At 40.9% G+C, this 23,417-nt stretch overlaps 1 protein-coding gene across 1 annotated transcript; it reads right to left on the bottom strand.

Moving 5' to 3' along the window:
* Positions 1–1,371: 1,371 nt before the first annotated feature.
* LOC110087244 (uncharacterized) lies at positions 1,372–23,240 on the bottom strand. Its single transcript, XM_072993258.2, has 11 exons — positions 22,275–23,240; positions 20,528–20,579; positions 16,511–16,587; positions 15,136–15,201; positions 12,294–12,353; positions 11,837–11,889; positions 9,240–9,353; positions 5,993–6,147; positions 3,199–3,263; positions 2,470–2,594; positions 1,372–1,404 (listed from the first exon to the last, which is right to left on the bottom strand). Exons 1-11 carry the CDS (start codon positions 22,630–22,632, stop codon positions 1,372–1,374), a joined length of 1,158 nt encoding a protein of 385 aa, XP_072849359.2. The 5' UTR covers positions 22,633–23,240.
* Positions 23,241–23,417: the final 177 nt, after the last annotated feature.

The raw sequence follows: 23,417 nt of genomic DNA, 5'->3' as shown, positions 1-23,417 counted from the left end.
CAAGGAAATTTGGGCAAAGGGTTTCCAAGTTATGACTTTTAAAATTGAAACAATGTTTTTAGCCTGTGTAGAACCAAGTGACTCGAAACTCTGACAACTTTAAAACAGATTCTAAGGTGAAATGGGGGCTGGGTGACCACACACTGGGGTCTCCTGAAAGAGCTTAAAACCCAGTTTGAGTCGGGTGTCATCAGCATGCTGGTGGTACCAGACCACAAAATTCTGGACAACTTCTTTCAGGTTTTTCATGTATATGTGAAATAGTATGTGGAATCATGGCTCACCACAGGCTAATGCCAAGGTGTTGAACAGGAGTCCCCCAGCACCACTACAATCCACAAAGTGTCACCACACAAGGGAAAATCACAGAAGCAGACTCCTTTTTTTCATCAGTTAACCACTTCTCAACCAAACACAAAGCAATTGTCAGGGCTGTTTTTGAACAAGTGTGAATGGTAGTGAGCAGAAGAGGGTATCCTGTAAAACCATCCTGAGTGCTGCCATTGGTGTTGTCAACATTCGAGATGCCCTTTGCTATCTAAAGCTTGGCATCATTTTTCCTTTTGGCAACACAGAAACAATACTGTGTATATTGGGCCATTTCCTGACTTTTTGACTAATGGGTACAGAAACACAATATCCCACATTCATAAAAGGGAGGTTTTTTTAAAAAGAACTGAATAAACTTATGCACATATACACAATTCATTTACGGACACATGAGTCCACACATTCTATTCACTAACACATGCACACCCTGAGACCTAGGCACACACCCCTTGCTTAGTACATACACAAGTATTGTACTCTCTCATAAACACTTTCCCTGAAATACAAACACACTGCTCACACACCACCTTACTCCGAGACACACACTCCACTTACGGATGATCTTAAAGATAAGCAACTGATCAACTTTAGACAAAAAGCTATAAATGGTTTTGATGTTCAAATCTATCCGCGGGCCGGACAGGAGCGGCTTGCGGGCTGTATGTGGCCCTCGGGCCACACTTTGCCCAGCCCTGCTGTAGGCTCATGTGTGTGCTCACAAACACGAACAACTCTTGTACAAAAACAAGTGCTGCTCATGCAGACATCAGTTACATGCAGACACAAATCAACATTTTGCTCATGTTGCTCACACAAACACACACTGCTCAGTATACAGTCACACCAAGAAGCATATGCACACAGACACTGTTCCTTTTCACTCCCTTATACACAAATACACCGCTAGCACACTGAGATACACAAAAACCTCATGGCTATGGCTCATTAGGCATGGATCACAACAAATTATAAACAGTCAGTTCTTTATTGCAGAAAAAACTGAGCTAAAACACTATCAAACTATTCTAACAGAAAGCCTGGTTATTGTAGGATATTAAACTTGGCCAGTTCCATCTGGAAAGAGAAAAAAGAATATCTTTCCATCAGCATAGTATCTTGTCACAGGCAGGACAGGATTGCAAATCTGACCAAAAAAAGCAGAAGAAAAAGGAGAACAGGAGAGCAAGTCAAGACTTGGCGCTTTCCAGGGACCCTCCAAAAATGTACATGGCCTGAGGAAGGTGTTGAAAGGCATCCTTGTGTTTCTGTGAACAGTCTGAAGTCTTCTTTTTCCTGTCTCCTTCCAGTCCATGAGTTCTTCTGCTGGCAGAACTAGCACCTTTCTTTTTCTTTTTTCAAAAGGAAGGAAGGCAGAGAGATTGAGGAAGGTGTTTTGCTTGGGTTGGGGAAGAGTGTGCAGTTGATTTAAACCACAGTGTTTCCTGACACAGGGAAGTAAGCACAGCCTCCAGTCTACACTGGATGTAGGATCTGTGAGTAAAGCTTTTTCCAAAGAAGTCTCCATTAGCCCATGGATAATAGGTTCAGGACTGCACCTCTGCAGTGGGTGGGCCAGAGGAGAAGACTACACAACGTGCTCTCTCTCTCTCTCTCTCTCATTCAGTTCCATTTCCTGACTTGTTGGGGAAAAACAGATTACTGTTATCGGAGGGCTGAACTGACTGCTTTAATTTTATAAAATTAGGCCTAAGGATAGAAGCCACTTACAGCACACTGCCTGCCTACTCAGGTGACACCTGTGTAAAAGGGTGCATGGGATACAGAAACTTTCTTTTTAGAGAAGGGATGGGTATGGAATGAAACACAGCCAAGGTTCCCTCTAAGGTGCACGGCTGTGTGCGACTCTGCCCCCCTCCACACAGCATCCCTTCCCCTCTTCCATGCACCCACAGCAACAGTTTCCAGCCTCTTGGGTTCCGGTCACACTGGAACCCCACATGCGGGGTGGGGTGGGGTGGGGTGGAGGCACAAGCATGAGGGTCGGAGCCCCACCCAGCAGGGCTGAAGATTAGAGAGAACCTTGAACACAGCTGATGCAAGCCCACTTTCTGAGTTTTTCCCATAGCAGTAGGACAATGAAAAGCCATTGCTTAAGTGAGTCACAATACATCTACTTGCCTTTAACTGCTCTGCTTGGAACTCTGTGTCTATCTTCAGTAGTTCTTTTGGATGTGGCCGTTGTTTCTTAAGGGAAACCTTTTTTTTTGGTGGGTGGGCTGATAATTTGAATTTAATTTTGATACCTGAAACAGTTTTAAAATTTTACTCAAACAATTCAGTATATACTCTCTTTCCCCAAAACTAAGACATAACCTGAAAATAATCCCTAGTAGGATTTTTCAGGATGTTTGTAATACCTAGCCTACCCCAAAAATTAGCCCCAGTTAAGTGAAACCCCACCCTCCACCATTGTGCAGCAACCAGAAGAAGATGACATGACTGTTATTTGAATAATTGTAGATAGTTGTACATGAAAGAAATAAAACATCCCCTGAAAATAAGCCCTAATGCATTTTTGGAGCAAAAATTAATATAAGATCCTGTCTTATTTTCAGGGAAACATGGTAACTTGTATGCAGCCTATGGCAGGAATTTATCTCATTCTAAATGGAACTGAAGAGAAGATACAAAATAAACTATATCAAGCTCCAGACTTCTTCTCTCCAGTATCTCTGGAAGGTTTATCTCTTGTTTTTTTCCCCCAGAGATGGGGGGGAATCTTAAACTGAAAGGAATTTCAAATGAGAAAATGTGCATGGGACTGGTTCATGGATCGGTGGGAGCAGTACAGGATGATAACAGGAGGGGTTACTTGGCTTTTGAAATCAATACAAGGTTGCTACTCACATGTTCCAAACTTCATATATTGTTCAAATATCTCCCTGTAGTTCTCAAAGCCCCTCTCTTCTATTCTAGAAGACATAAATGTTTAAAGTTTTTAAATATATAGCAAACAATTAAATAATTAAAAAATACACGACATAAGTGGTAAAAATACAAATAAAAGTTGGCAACAACCTAAAGCCCACTAGACAATGTTATTTTATATACATATGTATAATGCTTGCCACATAATTGGTGGAGCAGTAGCTTCGTAACATCCAAAGTTTTGCTGAAGCAGCTCCCTGTTACATCTCCTCCAGATTCCCTGCAGGGATGTCATACTTTGCAGGGATTCCAGAAGAAAATTCCAGACCATAGGGCAATAACATGGAAATATATTTTCCTCATACATTCCAGCTGGACAGTTTAAATAGTGGGCATCTTTAGAAAGGCAGATGTAAAATGGCCTCAATTGGAACAGGGGCTCATATGGGTAAAAATGGTCCAGTATGTACATGGATCTCATGCCACGTAGACAAAATGGCAGAGTCTTCCATGCAACATATACAAATAGTAACAAGCCAGAAGCAGCAGCTGGGAAAAGTCCACATTGGAATGAAGAGATGAATTGAAAGCAGTACAGCTTCTGTTTCAAGGGTGGGCAAGGTCTGGAGATATTCAAAATTATTTTCCATCCGGGGACCGTTTGCAGGCTGAACCACTCCAAAAAAATAAAAGCTGAGGTGGCCAGAAATCTACAGTACTTCTAGTTTTGTAAATTCACGTTTTGAGGGCATTTGAGAAACAAACAAAATGTCAGGTAATGAATTCTCATTTGGGGCTCAATTTTGGGGGGGGGGGTCTGGAAGAGGCCCACGGTGTACAAAAAAAGAAGATGGGGCCACATGAAGTTTTTCCCAACCTACTCTAATTCACGGGGTCCCTTTCCCCCATTTCTTTCTCTTTTTCTGAAAGGAAAGGACAATGTAGATTCCTTGGATTAGGAATTTGGTCAGGAAACAACATACAGGAACTTCCCATTGAGCAGCTACTTTATTTGTGGAGCCGTGCTTTGGTATGCTGATCATTTCTTATCACACACAGATGTTAGTGTCACACACCGGCTTTTGTCTGCAGTGAGCTGCAGTTGATTTAATCAGTAGCAGTATGAATATCATTAGAGGACACTTGATATCTGGAAGGTTATCACACATTTTAATGAGGTCACTTAAATCGACCAGACCCAAATTCCTTCCTGCTGTGACTAGCAAGGTAAATTCAAATTAAGTTGCCTTCTCTCCCTGCAAAGCCACACTGGGGCATTTTGCTCATGCCAATATAAGTGGCCACAGGGGCCCTAGGAAGACAAAAGCCTTATACTTGTAGTTCAAATTGAAATGCCTGTATATGGCATAATTCAAAGGGAGTACCTTAAGGAGGCTTTACTTCCTCCCAATTACTTCCTTTTCTTGTGGTTGAGAGTTCCTGATGCTGTTTTTTTAAAAAAATAAATTAATGAATAAACAGGAGGGGGGTGAAGAGAAGCTGTTTGAAAAAAGAAGTGGTAGCTTAGGGGAGCAAAGTCTTTGGAGAAATATATTCGTGAAGGCTTTGCAGAAAGGAAAGTAGTGGTGCTCTGTGTGTGTCTCTGTGTGTGTACATTTGCTCTCTCCCTGTTTTTGCCACCTTTTCCCTTTCACACACACATCACTCCCTGCTCTCTTTCACTGGCCCCTCTCTTGTGCTTCCTTTTTTTCTGCCTGGTGTGTCTCTGTCACAACTCCTAGGGGATTCAGCAGGCAAAAGTCCAATAAGCCAGCCCATGGTCAGAAGTCCGGGAGATAAAAAAACAGATGCCAAATTGTCAAAGCCAAAACACAAACTGTAGTTAGAAGTCAGAGTCCAAAAGCCAAGAGTCACGAGAGCAAGGTTCAAGATAACTAGGAGTACGGACATGAGCCAGAGAATTGACTTGTTGCTTCCACGAGCTTCGAAGCCTCTGGGTGCAAATTATATAGCAGCAGCAACCATCTAATTCCTAGAAACATTCCATCCTGTTAAAATTGAGGGCTGGTCGACCTGATGTTCCCGTGAGAAGCATTCATGCGAGCCTCAGACTTCTGTGTTGCGAGTCTGCCAAAGCTTATCTCTCACTCTGGCTAGTGGGGGAGGAGTGTCTGGATGTGGTTCAACTGTTTGTGATACTAATTGCCCAGAATTTCCCTCAGCTGTGATTAACCCCTCTGATTCCAGATCTTCTTCGGCTGAACTCGCGACAGTCTCCTTCTATTATTTCCCCCTTCCTCCTCTACAGACAAATCACTACCACCCCATTTGCAAAGAAAAAGTCCTATAAATCTTCCCAGAAAAAAAAAACAGTAGCCTCTTCCAATGACAGAAAAAAGCCAATTTGTAAGCCCAAAGGGCTGGATTGATTCGATTTGGCCTTTGTGTCATGAGGGCAGGAAAAATTACTTTGTTTTCACTCGTTTTATAAATAGAGCAAATCCCAAGGTATTTGGGGGTATACTCAGGCTCTTTGACCTCACAGTGAGTGTATGTAAGTGCTAAATATTACAATTAAAAGCAGATTTCTCTTGGCAGTATCAAGAAATAGAACAAGACTTTTGGACTAGATTTATGAAATCTTTTTTGGTAGGGTAGCTTCTGGTTTTGATTCTTTTCTGTCAATAGAGAAAGCCTGAACTGTCAATAGCATCCTTAAGACCACCCTATTCTCAAAATCATAATTTTGTAGTCTAAAAACATAGTGTGACGGCTGAGAAAAAAAATGGCATTCATATCTGAAGTCACATACTCATCCTTCAGGAGTTTTTTAGTCTTGCTCTCCATGAGTGTTTGTGAAAGACGTGGATGTGGACGGATGTCTATCTCACTTTCTGGGGAGCTACTTTCTAAGAGCTCCTGTATCACACACTCGAAAACTTCTTTATAAGTCCTGCAACAAAGAAACTACAAAAGACACAAAAAGCTCAGATGTAGGACGGCCACCAGCATACCCACCTAATTGGGTTTTCATTATTTAATAACCTCTGGACAAATGCATGCTTCTTTTGAGGTGTAGCATTACTTGCACAAATATTTGTTGCCTCTTTCTTACTTTGAAATTAATACTTGGTTCCCCAAAAAGCTAGTTCTATCTTGAACTTAGGACCTTCTCCATCTGTCTCACAGTCGGGGGCTACTGTTTGTTTTGTGGGGGTAGGACTGCTGTTTTGGTTCAGTTCTGGAATGTGTGATTGCTGGAATCAAACCAAAGGTGCTAGTTAGCAGTCCCTTTGCTGAAGCTGCTTAATGATCTTGAGAAATAGGAGGCTTCCTGCCTTCTCACCTGCAGACAGAAGGGAGAGGAAGTTTCCCATTTCTTTTTAATTTTTTCCTCACTGATGCATTAGTAACAAATTTTAAAAGCCCTTTCAAAGCATTGCTAATGCACTGTGTCAGTTAGCAACAATTCTCTTCCCTTATCTCTGCAAGCAAGTAGAAAGGAAGCTTCCCATTTCCAAGAGCGTTAAGCAGTTTTGGCAAAGGATGGAGGAGGAGAAAATTTTTATTTTTATTTCTCTTTAAAAGAAAATATTGGTCTAGATTGTGCTAAACAAGATTGCTTGAGATGCATGTGGACGAAAGGATTGCTCCAAATGACATACCACACCTCAAAGCAACCCCATTTTGCACAATCTACACTGATCCAGCCCACAATAATTGGGCTGTCTAGTTCCACTCTTACTTTTTTTCTGTACAGGACATTTTTAACCATCAATAAAAATTAATGGTAAAAGTAAAAGTCATTATCATGGGAATCTCACTAAAAGCCCACATGAATTGCACAAAACAAAACAAACAAAAAACCTCACTTTTTTTCATTTATACGCACCACAACGTTACATAATTTGCTTGACATGATCTTCCTCTCCTCATTTTTTTGCTGAAAACAAACTTGTCGGGTAGGCTTGGCTGAGAGCTTAGCCCAAGAACACCAAGTGAGCTTTGTCACTAAGCCAGGATCTGACCTTGAACCTCTCTGTTATAAGTCCAGTACTAACCATTCCTAGAGATGGGCACAAACTGAACTACAGAACAGAAAAACTGATATGTTGGGCTGGTTTGTAGTTCAGTTCATGACCCAGTTTGAGGTCTTCTTTGTCCAAAGTAAACTGAATTGCCAGACTTTTCCCTCCTCAAAACTTCATTTTTGCTTTGCCAAAATGGATGCCTGCCTGCCCCTTCCCACAGCCCCCACTGCCTCCCTACCTGATCCTGCCACCTTAGCCACCATTGCCAGAGACAGTGGGCTGGCTTCCCTTCCAATCAGGGCAATCAGCTGGGGGTCGGGCACATGCAGAGAGACAGTGCCCAGGCTCCTGAAAAGGAAGCCCCGTGGCTGCCAACGCAGTGGCAAAGGCAGTACGACAACAATGGCATTGTTGTGACAGGAGCAGTAGCCCCCATAGGCATGAACTGAACACCAAACCACAAATTGGTTTGGTTTTCCTGTTGTTTCATCATGGTTCATGTTTTGTGGTTCACAGCTGACCACAAACTATCGTGAACCATTATCTTTCAGATTTCTGCCTATCTTTAACCATTACACTATACTAACTCTTTCAGATGAGTGGTTACTACATAAATGACACGAAAGTTAAAACATACTGATTAAAAAAAACAGTGCAAGAACAAATTTAGATAATTTGCATAATGTGGAAAAGCTACGTTAATTGATGTTCTGTAGTGGATAGAGGGTGAGAGTAGAGCTGAAAAGACCTGATTCTGAATCTCCACTCAGCCGTGGAAATTCATTGTGACTTGAGAGCATGTAAACTGGCTGGATAGCTCAGTGATTTAAGCATCTGGCTTGGGAGGCAGAGATTAAGAGTTTGAATCCCCACTGTGGGTTGAGCCTGCCTGTGTGGTCTCGGGCAAGCTGCATAGCTCCATGGCACCTCCAGAAGGGAATGATAAACCACTTATGGGTTCTCTAACTGGAAAATTCTGAAAATGGTCACCACAAATCCAAATTGACTTGATGGCATATGATTATTATTGACAGCCTGTGACAACAACAATGTTTAAGCTATCATTCCAATTTGGAGTCAATGTTTAATTGCCATATTTTCCTGCTTATAAGACGACCCAAAGTATAAGACGAACCCCCCCTTTTCTAAACCCAAATTAGAAAAAGCAGGGATCAAAGGACTCCCTTTTTGCTAAATTCCGTGCTTTCTCTAAAGGTGAGGGTGTGCTGGGCTTAGCAAAAAGGAAGGGGAGCCATTGCTTCCTTTCCTTTTTGCTAAACTCAGTGACTTCTCAAAAGGCAGCTTTTGAGAAGGCACGGAGTTTAGCAAAAAGGAAAGAGAGCAACGGCTCCCCTTCCTTTTTGCTAAAGCCCCGTGCCTTCGCAAAAGGCAGTGGTAAAGAGCTGCCTTCCATGTATAAAACGACTCTCATGTTTTCTCAAATTATTTAAGAAAAAAGGGTCATTTTATACACGGAAAAATATGGTATATCTGAAGACTGCCTCCTATTAGTCCATCATTCTAGAACAGCAGTCTCCAAACTTTTCAGTGGGAGGGCCACATCATATATGCTCCACATTTTTGAGGGATGAAGGAAGGCGCGCACGGGCACTCGCACACACCTGCACACATTCCCGCCCGTCCACACTCCCTCATTCCCACATGTGTGCACATCGGCCCGCCAAGCCAGATAAAATGCAAGGCAGGTCAGATGTGGCCTGCGGGCCATCGTTTGGAGACCCCTGTTCTAGAGCAATGGTTCCCAACCTTGGGTCCCCAGATGTCCTTGAACTAAAACTCACAGAAGCACTGACTATGCTGGCCAGGATTTCTGGGAGTTCTAATCCAAGAACATACGGAGACTCAAAGTTGGTAGCCACTGTTCTAGAGTCTTATATAGACTTTGCCAAGCAAAACCCATTTTTAAAAACTTTATAAAGAAACAATGTGGGCATGTTTGTCCTGAGACTGAAATAGTTGTGAAAAAAATAATCACAATAATTGTACATAAGAAGAGAATCTGCATACACTTTCCATTGTATCTGGCTTATCCTCAAGTTCCTCTGCAGTTGGCAATCCCTTCAGGAAGTTGTTACAAAACTCACAGAAGCCAAGGTGACAGAGGTCAGTAATGGAATGATCCTCAATAGAAAAAAAACAAGCAGTTCAATAAACCAACATCTTCTACAAACTGAACTATCTATTCATATAAGAATATATGCATACTAGGCTGCAGTTGGCCAGACAATAAAATTAACTATTTATTGAGTAGGCTCATTTTGGGCATGCAAAATTTAACAGCTGATTCTATATTAGTTAGCCTAATCTGAGTTTCTGAAAATGTTTTTTTTTTCCTTAATAAGAACCTCACTGGCAACTGTGGAGAAAACTTTAGTTATTAGTCCTTTTCTCTGGATATGAGAAACTTTTTAATCGAGTAAAGATCCCAGACATTCCCGTCACCCTGCTCTCTACTCCCTTAGTATTTAGTGTGGGTTTCATTCTAAGTTCCACATAGTAATAGTTTCTATGTAGAATATTTATTACAATTACTGAAATTGCTGAAAGAATTAGTAATTTTTGTTAATGTGGCTACCAAATCAGACTTTATTGTTCAGGCACTTCTTTGTACCTGAATGTACAAATTATTTGGGACAAAAACCTGGAAATGTATATAGTGGGCAAGAACCAGAGCATTTGCTCAGGTGCCCAAATTTTGGTGACACTTTTACTGTTCACTATCCAGAAACAGGCCTATATACAATTGGCAAACAGGGACGTGGTGGCGCTGCGGACTAAACCACAGAAGCCTCTGTGCTGCAAGGTCAGAAGACCAGCAGTCATAAGATCGGATCCACGTGATGGAGTGAGCTCCTGTCGCTTGTCCCAGTTTCTGCCAACCTAGCGGTTCGAAAGCATGTAAAAATGTGAGTAGATAAATAGGGACCACCTCAGTGGGAAGGTAACAGCGTTCCGTGTCTAAGTCGCACTGGCCATGTGACCACGGAAGATTGTCTTTGGACAAAACGTTGGCTCTATGGCTTAGAAACGGGGATGAGCACCGCCCCCTAGAGTCGAACACAACTGGACAAAAAAAATATTGTCATGGGGAACCTTTACCTTTACCTTTACAATTGGCAAAATCCTGTTTGTCCAGGTGTAATGTAAAGTTATGCAAATGTGCTGGACTTTATGCCTGGCAACATGTAATTATGGAGGAATACTTGTATGATGGGAGTTTTTCTCTGTTTTTAAAAGTCGTAAACCTTTCAGATTCCCTATGTTAGCATAAATGTCTGTTTACTTAGGGTATATCTCCTTCATTTGAAGAAGCTGGCTACAGTCCACAAAAACTCATGCCACGTAAACCTCATTAGTGTCTAAGGTCCAACAAGAATCTTTTTATTGTACAGTATTTCATTACCTATACTACTGGTTGAGAGATATTTCACTGAAATCTACAAAATCAAATACATTGCTATTAATAAATAATCTGTGTGACTGTCAAAACTGAAATTCAACATTGCTCATTGGGTGTCAGCTAGGAGTGCCTAAGATGCATTGGTTTAATACAATTACATAAATTAAACAATTACATAAACAAAGGCCATGAGGCTCCCTTGGAATTCCTTTTGTCATGGGGAAGCCACTGAAGTAACATCATCAATGGCAATCTTTGGAAATTAAAGACTCCTTCCCTTCCTGCAGTCTTCAGTGGCTTTCCCATGATGAAAGGCATCCCAAGGAAGCTTCCACACCTTTGAAGAGAGGATCAGAAAGGTCTATGAAAAACTACCCCACCAGATGACATCATCACCCTTGCACGGCACAAGATCCACTACTGGATTTCAGTGAATCCCAGGTAAAAGTAACAGAACGAGTGGTACACAGACCTGACCAGGCACTGGCCACTGAGAATATTTTCTTCACAAATCCCTTGGAAATGAAAAGGAGACATATTGTTGCACACTAACCAAGACTAATTAATGGAAAAGGTGATATCATTTATTTATTTTTGCCATGGGTGTGCCATACTCTTAACTGTGCTTGTAGGTTTTCTGTGCTTGTAGGTTTACCAACCAATTTCAGTGCTTAAATTAAACAAAACAAAATGGAAAGAACATGGCTGCCATGGCCTCACTTTAACATACTCCTCTGAGGTGGTAGCCCTGGAGACTGTCCAGACTGCGACAACAAAGGTGGATGCAAGGCCACAACACAAGGCCTTTATCAGGTATCTCCATGCCCTAGGCCTGCAGGTTTGAATGTGTTTATCTTAAAGGTGGGCGCCCAAGACACAATAGGGATTCTATTCAGTGTACTGCCCTCCCACTGCACAAATCTCCCTTCTTGAGTTAATCCTAATCAGCTCACAGACAGTGGTGGTGAAGTCCTCTTGGATTGTTATGCTGCGGTATTTCAAAATCCATGCTAAAGCCACCTGGTTGGGAATGGCTGAAAACATGAAGCATCCATGGCAACTACAGATCTCTCTCAAGTACCAACTGGCCGTAATCATTCTGCTGGGTTCACATGATTTTCTGTACTTGGTGGAATTGCAGTATTGAGGAAATCTCTGCAGTTCACCCTGGAGTCCCTTTAATGTTAGGTCTCTTTAATATTACCTCTTGTTTGAACAGAGTTGTCACATCAGCCTCTTCATCGGGAGAAGAGCTCACTTAGAAAAAACACATTTGAAATATTTTAGTTCCACAGGTACCAATTTTAGATACATTTTATCTTTTTTTAATCTTATATGCACACCACACTGTATGGTAAAAACATGGCTATTTAGCAACCTTTTAGAACAAATACGTAGGTTTTTTAAATAGAGAGCTAGGCTTCCCAAAACGGCTAAAATCACAAAAACAATAGGAAAGAAGTCATTCCAAATTACAGTAGTTGAAACTGCATGCTTCAAAGAAGGTCTAAAGGCAGCAGCTATGAAAGCTTAAACAGGAATATTTCCAATTGTCTTATGATGGTTTTGACCATTTGTCTGTCTAATTGTTTGATCAAGATCTGTACCCACTTGCTGTCTAACAAAGAGGTCTTTCTCACCCTTGCTGACTGACATCATACCTTTACTGTCCAATACAATCTCATGTTTTTCTTTTTCTCCAATGCTACCAGTCCTTAGTTCTGTGGGAGGAAAACAGTAGAGCGGCTGTAATCTTAAGCACATATGTGGAGTAAAAACCAAGGCAAGCAAATAAAGGCCAACATGACAATCAAAGACCTCACCCATCCAAAACTACAAGAATGGGAGTGGTGCTCACCTTGCTCTGGCTCATGTAGGAGATTATTTGCATGCACCAATGGGAGCTGTTCGGAGGCGGAGCCAGTAAAACTAGAAGGGAGGGGTGAGTCAAAGTCTGGGCAGTCAGGGAGAGTGAGAGAGGAGAGTCTGAAGTAGACGTGGGGATGAATATAAAAATGGATCGGCTTTTTTGACAAAAATAGCCGATTTGTTAAATATTCGTCCCTTCATATTCGTGGGTTCCAGAGACCCACATGAATATGAAGGGACAAATATTTACCCATTTTTATTTGTCCTTCGTATTAAAAAACAAAAAAACAAAAAAACCATTCTGCCTACCGGCCGCCAATCAGCTGATCGGCAGGGGATAGGCAGCCACCATCCCCCAGCCACCCAACCCCAGAATGGTGGGGTTCGTTTTGTTTTTTGCAATGTTGCCGAAGACAAACTCAATGCCTAATGCCTGCTTCTCAGTGACAAAGACCTCTCATTCTGCTGGGGTGAAAAATAACTCCCTCAATAACATGGGCTTCTGTGTGGTGTGGCAAACTGTTCTAGGGGGACCCAATTTGTGGGTGAATAACTTGGATGTCCAATATCCAATCTTCACCAAAGTCGTCAGGCATATTGGGGAAAGACATAGGAAGGTCGGTTGTGATCCCAGATTCTCTAAGTACCTGGGGGGAGCTTTCCTGGAGGTGTCCTCTTTGTGACTAACGGGGTCCGTTATTCAATGTTCATCAAAGTTTCAGTAGTTGTAGAAATACATCTGAGGAAGCTTCCTGGCACATTTGGTGTCTCTAGGTGCTTAGGGGCCAGTTTTATAGCCATTTAAAGCAAAGATGGATTGACAAATCGATTTGTCAATTTGTCGAAGAATATTCGTATATTTGTATTCGTATATTTGTATTAACCTTGATGACTCACAAATCAAAACTAATCACAATTTTTTTGATTTGCTCCTGTCTCTAGTCTGAAGTAAAAGTTTGTGCGAGTTAGAGAATGTGGAAGAGTTAGGAGTTAAGAGTGTGGAAATTATAGAGAGCTAAGAGAGTTAAGAGTGAAGCAAATTATTACTAATCTAATGAATACATTAAAGGCTGTGAAGAACCTGTTTAAGCGAACTGCAATCAATAAACCCATATTCAAATTTGTACTCAGTTTGGACCTCAATCTTTCTAATTAAAGGGTGTTGACAGAAGTCAACTGGTGGCAGCAGAAAGGAGAGAATGTGTCATGGGCCTCAGGCTAGTGAAACAACCTGGGGACACATGAGAGGCACATCACAATGGGGATAATTTCTCTCCTTACCACCTGATAGGCTCTCTTCTCTTATTTGAGTCTAGGGGTAGGCAGGCAGGCCAAGCAGCAGCGAAAGCAATCCAAGAAATGATTCTCTTTGCCACCCCCCAAAAAGAGGGGGAAAATCCTAAAATAAATCAAGGAAGGAAAATTCAAAAGATTCTTTTCAGGAGGTATATAGACACAAGCAGGCAGGCAGTAGGTGGGTAGACATCAATCCAAGATAGAAGGCAACAGGGAGCCCGCACTCAGCAATCCCATAAAAAATTACTGAAGCTGAGAGTGCTCCTCAGTAGGTTCCAGACCATTTCACAGATTCAAAATCCAACCTACCCTCTGCAAAGACATTCTGATTGGCTGGCTGCTGACAGCCCTTGCGACTCAGTGGGACTGACAGCCCTTGTGGCTCTAAAAAAAGTTTTTCAGGAGATTGGAGAGATAAAGGATGAAAGGGCACCAGAAAGTGTACGTGAAAGAGGGAACATGAAAGAGACACGCCACTTTAGTGTATCTAAATCCTTTATGTATTAGAGACTCTCTTTCGGCAATCATTGAAAAAACACAAATTAGAGAGCCTCTTCTGTTTAAACATGAGAGGTCCATCCCTAATTTCCAATATCACTTCCATTCAAATGCTAAACAGAGGTAACAATCAATGCAGAAAGTTGTTAATTAATTGGTTCCTATTAATTATTGCAGTCGTTTAAAATAATTAATTGTAATCACTAATTACAATAGTAAAAAGGTATCTCGTTACATCGTACATCTTATTGCGCCTTACTTGTTCTCACTTTTTACTTCAAAATAGTCCAGGATTGATAAAGAGTAGAATTAACAATTCCTATAAAATGCCTTAGAAGACCCTTTTAGTGTGTGTTAAAAGTACAGTAAATGAAAGATGTTATTTTGCTTTTGAAATGGCACTTCCTTAAGTCCTCATTACCAAAAAGTAACTCATCACCAGAAACTCTGCTACTTTTTATTTCCAAGCTCTGATCAGCACAATCCTAACACATTCAGTAGCCAAAATCCTATTGCTTGGCACAGTAAATTGCACTAAAGTAGGCCCACTGAATCAATGGAGATTTGGGGAATCAACTCTCCTGCAAGGTCTATACAGTAGATTCAAATGGAAGTCTCCAACTCCAACTTACTTTAGTATAGTAAGTCAAAGTAGGTTCATCTAAACCAATGGAGTTGAGTGATTAAATCCTCACTGATTCAATGGGCCCACTCTAGTACAAATTTCTAAGCTAAGTAACAGGATTTGGGCCACTAATTAAACAGACCATAAGATCTAATTCTGAAACCAGGCATTCAGTCCAATAACTTCATGCAAAATCTATTCATAATACAACTCACCTTCACTTCCTATGCTCACACGTTTCTCCTTTTCAGTCATGCTTCTCTGATCCAGCTTTTTTCCTCCTATGTAAGAAACATACGTAATATGACTATTAATAATGCTTACATTCTAAATAAAATGTCCTGCTGTTAACAGAAAATAAAAACTAAAAGCAGGAACAAATGAAGCACAACACAACTGGGTTTCAACGTACAACTATTTCTGAAATGGAGATGACTACAGTTGAGGGAACCTCTGAATGGAGCATTTGGCTTACTTAATATAACAAAAATCTATACCAAAGTCTAGAATGTAATTCACTGCATTATTCACTATTTGCTCTAGAACTTTAACTTTATGCAGGACTATGGAAATAACACCATTAGAACTCCGAAGATATTTACCAGATTATTAGTATTGTCGTTTCAGAGATGTTATGCATGTTCTTATTATCTGTATTGACCCTGCCTCCTTTTCTTTCTTCCTCCTCTGCTATCTTCTGTTTTTCTGATTGTAAGCTCCTTAGAGCAATGTAAAGAGCCATGCACACTGAAGGTGCCTTAGGTATACTACTACGGAAACAATCTGAAGCAGAAATATTTTGGGAGGTGGAAAGAATTAAGGGTTTTCTTCCATTCCTGTTCTAATTAGGTTTTGGGTGGTGGGGTGTTCAAATTTTAAACATTTGAAAAATGGTGAACAATCCAGTCACGTATCCCTTGATGCCATATTTTGTTTGCTCCTAATACACCATGACCACTTTATGAATCCAGAACATGGCCTTTAGCTACTCCTACAGAAGCAGCTAGTCAAAGTATTAGAGGCTACTTGATTTAACAGTCTTCAGTATATTCCTGTATTCTCTTTCTGCCTTCCTCAGACTTGGAGGGGGGGGGGAGCCTCTGCTTGCAATGAATGGAAAATGGCTTAGACTAGGGCTGGTCTAAAAGTTTGCTTAGCAGGGGAGCATGGTTAGTGTCTGGGATTGGTTTGGATCCTGTGATCTAAAGCTTCTGGTGGTCCACTCACCACAACCTGCTGACTTCCCTTAAAAAGGGGGGGGAATTAACAAAGGAAGAATTAATAAATAAAAATATAAAGAAAGGCAAGGCTACCTATCAAATTCATCACTCTCCATTGATTACATTGATATGAACATTGCTGCATTTATGCTAAAATAACTAAGTAGCCGTTCAAAGAAAAATAACCTACTAAGCAGATATTATTTTTACAGATGAAGCTACAGCATTTCAAACTCAAAAAGAATTAGGCCAGTAGCCAATTACACATGCTTTCAATGCAGACATACATATATTTATTCCATAGATCATAAGAGACTCTGAAAGCCAGCAACATTTAATTAAGTCTAGCACATGTTCCTTAGAAACTTACTTTGTTCACTTGAACCTTCAGATCTATCTGAGTAACTCCATTCTGTCTGCGTTTCCAAATCTGCAACATCACGCCTTCTGCCAAGGGAAAAGGTAAGTTCAAATTAAAATACATTTTGGGGGGAGAGATTTTATGATAGAAATGTGGGTATGTAATGTATGTTTGCTCTACAACAGAACCAGCTGGGTAGAGAAATATTTTGATTCAATAGTAACTCATATATTTGACAACTTGTACAGGAAACAAAAGCTGCAGGAAAATTGAGGATTAGATGACACAGGACAGACAGATACAAATGTCAGTGCCACTAATGGTAATGTAATACACAGATAATACAGTATTACTAGTTGACAACTAAGATAGTTTTTGCGAAGTTTACTCCATGATGTCAGTGAAATAGGCAACAAACTGTCTAAAAATGAATAAATCAGTACAAAAGAAGCATCGCAAGATATACAGCTGAAGATTCAAAATGGAAGTATGAAACATACTGACAAATTTAAACACAGTGGTGCCTCGCTTAACGGGCACCCTGTTTAATGACGAAATCGCATAGCGATGAAGATTTTGCGATCGCTTTGCGATGGTCTGAATGTTTTTTTTCGCTTTGCGATGATTGGCTCCCTGTTTCGCTTACCGATTATCGCAAAGTGATGATTTTCCCCCAGCTGATCGGCGGTTCCAAAATGGCTACCGGGTAAAAAAAATGGCCTCCTGCTGTGTTTAGGGATGGATTTCTCGCTTACTGGGCAGCAAAAATGGCTGCTGTATGGAGGATCTTCGCTTAAAGGTCAGTTTTAAGCCCATAGGAACGCATCGAAGGGGTTTCAATGCATTCCTATGGGCTTTTTAAAATTGCATAGCGACAAAATCACTTAGCAACTATTTTTGCTGCACCGATTAACGTCGCTATGCGAGGCACCACTGTACCTTGGAATGTGGTTGAATGAACAATTGGATAATAATCCTGCAATAAAAGTCTGACTACATATGGCCCAGAGCAGTATCTTTACAATGAAGACAAAAACTTAAAATTGGTTTAAAGAATGTGCATTGTATGCTGCTATGTATCCTTGGTTTGTGGACTTGAACATGAGCTACTATAAAAAAGACAGAAGTATTTCTAATGTGTTTTTATGGAATGGTGATAAAAATTTCTTGGATTGTGACCAACAAAGAAATGAGTAAGATCAAGAAATCATAAAACACATAAAATGCAGGAAGCTAGAATAGTTCATTCACTACTGCTTGCATATGCTGGGTGTAAGTGCAATGGTGTAAGTATAATGGTGAATTGTTGCTTAATAAGGAGTTGTCACTTGTATTCTTGTATTGTGTGCTAGTTGTGTGACTTGTACACAGTGGGGAATAGAAGTACTGTAGTGGCTTCTTAAAAGGTAAAGGTAAAGGTTCCCCTTGACAATTTTTGTCCAGTCGTGTTCGGCTCTAGGGGGCGGTGCTCATCCCCGTTTCCAAGCCATAGAGCCAGCGTTTGTCCGGAGACAATCTTCCGTGGTCACATGGCCAGTGCGACTTAGACATGGAATGCTGTTACCTTCCCACTGAGGTGGTCCCTATTTATCTACTCGCATTCGCATGCTTTCGAACCGCTAGGTTGGCGGGAGCTGGGACAAGCGACGGGAGTTCACTCCGTCGTGTGGATTCGATCTTACGACTGCTGGTCTTCTGACCATGCAGCACAGGGTTCTGCGGTTTAGCCCGCAGCGCCACCACGTCCCACATAGTGGCTTCTTAACTAGCAGCATTTTGCCGCTTGATTTACATCATTGTACTTAGGCAAAAGGACTGTGGCTAACAAGGTGAAAAAACACAGCTGGTCAGGGCAAAACAAATGGGAAAGAAGTGTAGGCGGAAATAGATTTAATGGTAGAAAACGCTTAAGAGATGGATTTGGACAATGCAATATTGTTGTTTCGAACTCCTGTCTCCAAATTTAGAACAAGCGGAATAGTTCCTGTGATAAGAGGGGGGAGGGAAGGAGGAGGAGAAGTGCTGAAGTTCTTTACTACCTCTTTTCCTCTCCAACTGCACTTTTGTGGCCAAGTCCAAAAGGCCAAAGAAAGGCTGCATTCATGTTGCTGCAAGTGATAATCACAATTTGGAAAAGTGATTTTTAAAAAAATTTATAGCTTCCAGGAAGAGAAATACAGAATACATAAACCAATGTATGTTTCCTTCATTCAACAACAACTAAAGAACAAAGTAATAAGTAATCTTCTTGATTCTGGAACATGTAAGACCAGCAACTTACTGTACTTTAAAACTACTTTTTAGAAATAATTACAGTGAGTAATATGCATTTATTATTTTTAAAAAGTTTTTTCCCAAACTCTGAACTAATGCTAACAAAGCTATGTAATACAAGTGACTCACTGGGTAGGAAGTGTCTGGGAGAGTGAGAATGACAATAATAAGTTATTCCTGGGCATCAGTTGATGTTGAGTAAGATGGAAGCCTGTTTGTGTGTTTTCAAGACAGGAGCTAAAGGCATCTGCTAAAACTTGTATGTGTCTCTGTGTGTGTCTTTTCAACGCCTGACTGGGAGATGGCCTTGGTATTCATTACTTCTACAGAAAGAATGTGAGATATAAATTTATAAATAAATAAACTGATTAGAACAAAACTGGCTAGTGCTGGAATCAATTGGTGAAACCTTCTATAGCATGGATAGAAATATGAGTACAGCTAATATTTGCACATAAAGCGCTGTTAGCACCACAGGAACAATGACAGAGTGAAATGACATGACTGGCCAGAATCTTCTTGGTGTCCATATAAGGCTTGTATAACTTATCATGACTAATTGTGGCTAATTGACAAGGCTCTGGGCTACACAATGAGGATGTGGCTGGCCTTGTAATTTAGTTGGAAACTGTGCAAACTTTATGTGAACATCAATAGGTTTCTAGTCCCCATGTGGATTTTCTCTGGAATGGCTCCTATCCTCCAGACTCTTTCCTCCCACTTTCAATGAGACTATTAGGCTGTGAATACGTGAGTATGAGTAAATCGTAAGGGACTTGCTAAAAGTAAAATGGATTCATCTGATTTTTTTAAAAAACAGATAATATGATGCAAATTCCAATGTGGGCCAGTCCATCCCTTTTTGCTTCTCAAGCAGTTTTCTTCCCTGCCACTGAAGGTTCTACTTTTTTCAAGTCAAAGTGATTAAAACAGTGTTTTCCCCATGTGATCAGTTGTTTTGTTCTCCAAAAGGATGGATGTTGGGGATGGCTGTGGGTAGTATTCTGGTGATGTACTAAGCTGGGTGCAATGTTTTAGATAGCAGGAAAATCCACACCTGCAATCTTTCTCTCTAGTTGCTCCAAAGTTTTTTTCAAAAGAAAATATAAACGAACACCAAGTTCAACACTAAATCACCTTATCACTGCACTGATATATTATTTTAGCACTAGATCACCTGTGCCTGGACTCTCACCACCACTAAAAATAAAGAACAATATGCAACAGAAACAACTCTGATAAACTATAGCAGATTATTATTTCCGTGTATGTGTTTATATGTTATGGAGAACTTTGGGAAACTACCCCCTTTCTCTAATACTACACAACACCTTAAATAGCCTACAGGCTGTACAATAAACTGAAAAAGAAGAGCCGGGGATTGGCAGAGAGCAAGATCAAAGGAAGGGGGGTTGTGGGTTGTGGCAGGGAACAAACAACATCGGATTGAGGAGCCAGTGTGGACACCAAAGCAATTGGTGGTTTCTGTGTGATCTGATCTGAATAGGAGCATCAAATAGGCTGTGAATCAAGCTGCAGTGTGGTCTGTTAGAAGTGAAGTATAGGTGCCCGTTTTCAGATGGAAAAGCACTCAGATATTCTCCCTGGCTTTGGAACAACAAAAAGTTAGCATGGTTAAAATGTATGTATGTCAACCTCTAATTTAATAGGCTATCTGGATACTGTTTGGTCGCTGATGTTGCTGAGCTGTGGAGAAGAATGTTACTGAAGTAAGCAACATTTTGTCCTTACTTTGATGACTGAGCCTCGATAGTTGAAGATGGCAAAGAACATGTCTGGAAATCTGAAGAAAGAGAGAAAAATGGATTTTAAAATCAACAAAACAGAAAGGAAACAGGGTCAGCAGCGGTTTTTGACTGCAGAGAAATGGAGGCATTCTTTCTCTAGCTTATAATTTTGATTGATTGTGTCTATATTCTATATTATACTATATAAGCAAGTCTCCAGGTGCCTCTTTTCCCCCAGAGAAATCTACTAGATAGAAATTATCACGTCCTTAAAAAAAAAAAGTGAGGACCCATAGCCAAGAAAGGTTGATTTATGAGTTGATTGTCTTTGAAAGCGGAGTTAGGCCACCAAAATACCACCAAAATTGTGCAGCTCTTTCTTGAGAACTCTTTATTGATGTGGACATTACAAAATTTGAGATGGCAAGGGCGTGGGAAGCAGAGAAGTTAAAAAAAAATCATCCTGGCCAGATGCTATAACCATGGGAGCTGTAGCTTTTTAGGTCCCCAGATGGAAACAACAGAAGAGAAGTGAGATATTACACTTATCCTCTCTCAGATTATATTGCCTAAACAATTTTTAAGATGAAGACACAGGCATCTGCAGGAGATAGCAAGAGGGACACCCCCTCAATAAGCCAGCTCCCCACTTCAGTTTTCATTTAAAAGGAAAAGGGGAACTTTTCAAAGCTCTTACTGGATGCTCTGACATTACTGCAGTTCCTGCTTTTAGCAGCAAGTGGAACTCTATGATCCTTCCAGTTCCATTCAACTCTATTTTTGGAAAGACATTTCAGACAATTAGATATAATAACTCAGTGTATATATTTTTGCCTTTGTATGGTTATTTGACCTGTTTGATCAGAAGTACAGTATGTCCTACTACAGTAAATAGGAAATATACGTGTACTCAAACAAAGACTGGCAGAGTTACTTTTTTGGACTACAACTCAGAATCCTAGAATCCTAGAATCTCCCAGCCAATACAGTCAGTGACTGGTCTGGCTGAGGGATTTTGGATGGTATAGATATTTACTGAATATGTCTTCAAGCTCTTTTTTGGAGTGCGCAGGGCATGGTCTGGTTCGATCTATTTTTTAGGGCCAGACAGAATTCAGGAGATTGGGAATGAAACTGACCTTCCTCTGTGCCTCATCCAGACCTTTTTGGTCGACTGCAGGGCTGCTCTTTTTGGGGGATTGGGCTGAAGCAATCACGTCTCGATCACATGGGGATGGAAGGGTCACTTTAGAGCAGTGGTTCCCAGCCTTGGGTCCCCAAATGTTCTTGGACTACAAGTCCCAGAAATCCTGGCCAGCACAACTAGGGGTGGAGGCTTCTGGGAGTTTTAGTCCAAGGACACCTGGGGACCCAAAGTTGGGAACCACCGCTTTAGAGGGTTGTTTTAAAGACTGCACCCAGCAAAGCAACTCTGTCCAGCACAGTCCAAAGTGATTTTATATCACCATTTGATCACACCCTTAATGAGATCCACTACAGATTTGAGAGAAGGGGAAGAGATCAGCCTTCCATCAGACAATGAATACAGGAGATAAAGCTTTGTACCCTTGCCACAGTGTCACTCCCTAATTCAGCCTCTCTCCTCTTCCCACCTGCCATTGCCTTTAAGCTAGAAGAAAATAATTTGCAAGATTCATTTGCCACTCTTCTCTGGTTTGACTATAGCAACCCTCAAGGAATTGATTTTTTTTTCAGATACACACAACAGAACAGAAACATTTTGCAGCTACCTTTTTTTGGACTTTCTTCCAAGTCTTCTGCGGGATCTTGGCAGATACCTTCTCTTTGAGGAATAAGAGAAATTTTCTCTTTTTCATCCAGTAGCTTCTGCCCCTTGCCTCCATCTGTATTAGTTTCACTCTTATTCAGATAGAGATTACTCTGCTCAATGTATGCCTCAATTGACTCCCTGGCTGAGCCAGATTTAGCAACTGGATACTCTTCTTGAAGTTTCTGAACATTTTCTACAGTGAGAAGTAGATTGGAAGGCTTGGGGTCCGCTGCCTGGTGTTCAGAAGGAGAATGAATTATTTCTGCTTGGGACTGTTCTCCGCTACCGGACCCTGTTAGGTTCTGTCCGTTAGACATATTGCCAGGGCACAACAGAAATTGAGCTCTGAGAGAAACGAAGAAAGAAGACAATATTTAGTATTATTATACTTAATGATTCTTGAGGGAACTAACATTCTAAAGAACATGATTAGAGTTAAAATTGCTGTTCCTTTAATTTGCATATTGCTTTATTGTAGCTATGTCTTGGGTCTCCCAGAAATCATTATTGAGACAGAAGTTTCTGTAGCTGTTACCTAACTTAGAATTTCTTTTGCCCCACAGGCTGGAAGTAAACAATTGCCAACAAGTGATTTGTAATTATTTTTTCTCCCAAAATCTGAAGCTCAAATAGGCTACATTATGATAATAACACAGTAAAGATCATTTATTCCTTCTCTTTAATTAAACGGTGCACATGGCCTTCTTGTCCTGAGCCAGCACCTTGTGGCATTCTGACGTTATGATTTTGTAGTGTTTACCCCATCCAACACTGAAAGCAAAAACTGCCACTTCTCTTAGGCTACAAGTACTTCCAGTTTTGCTCTGCTATTAGCATGGGTGAATTTGAAGTATTTTTGATGATCATGTGACACAAAGGCCAATGTGAATCAGCCTGGCCCTCTTCACTTCTGATTTAGAGTTTTTCCCCCTGCTACTGTGAGGTTCTACTTTTTAAAAGCTGTTACGCTTCAAATGGTGTTTTCTCTGTTTGATCATTCGCTTTGTTCTATAAAAGAAGGGGGTGAAATGCTGGATGGCGTTATGGTGGGGCAGGACATTCTGGGACATTGGAAACACTGGCCCCCCACAAACTTTCTCCC

Source organism: Pogona vitticeps, chromosome 3, assembly GCF_051106095.1.
Source record: "Pogona vitticeps strain Pit_001003342236 chromosome 3, PviZW2.1, whole genome shotgun sequence".
NCBI classification, from domain to species: Eukaryota; Metazoa; Chordata; class Lepidosauria; order Squamata; family Agamidae; genus Pogona; species Pogona vitticeps.
Note: the sequence above shows the minus strand (reverse complement) of the source record. Positions and strands in the feature narration are given on the sequence as shown.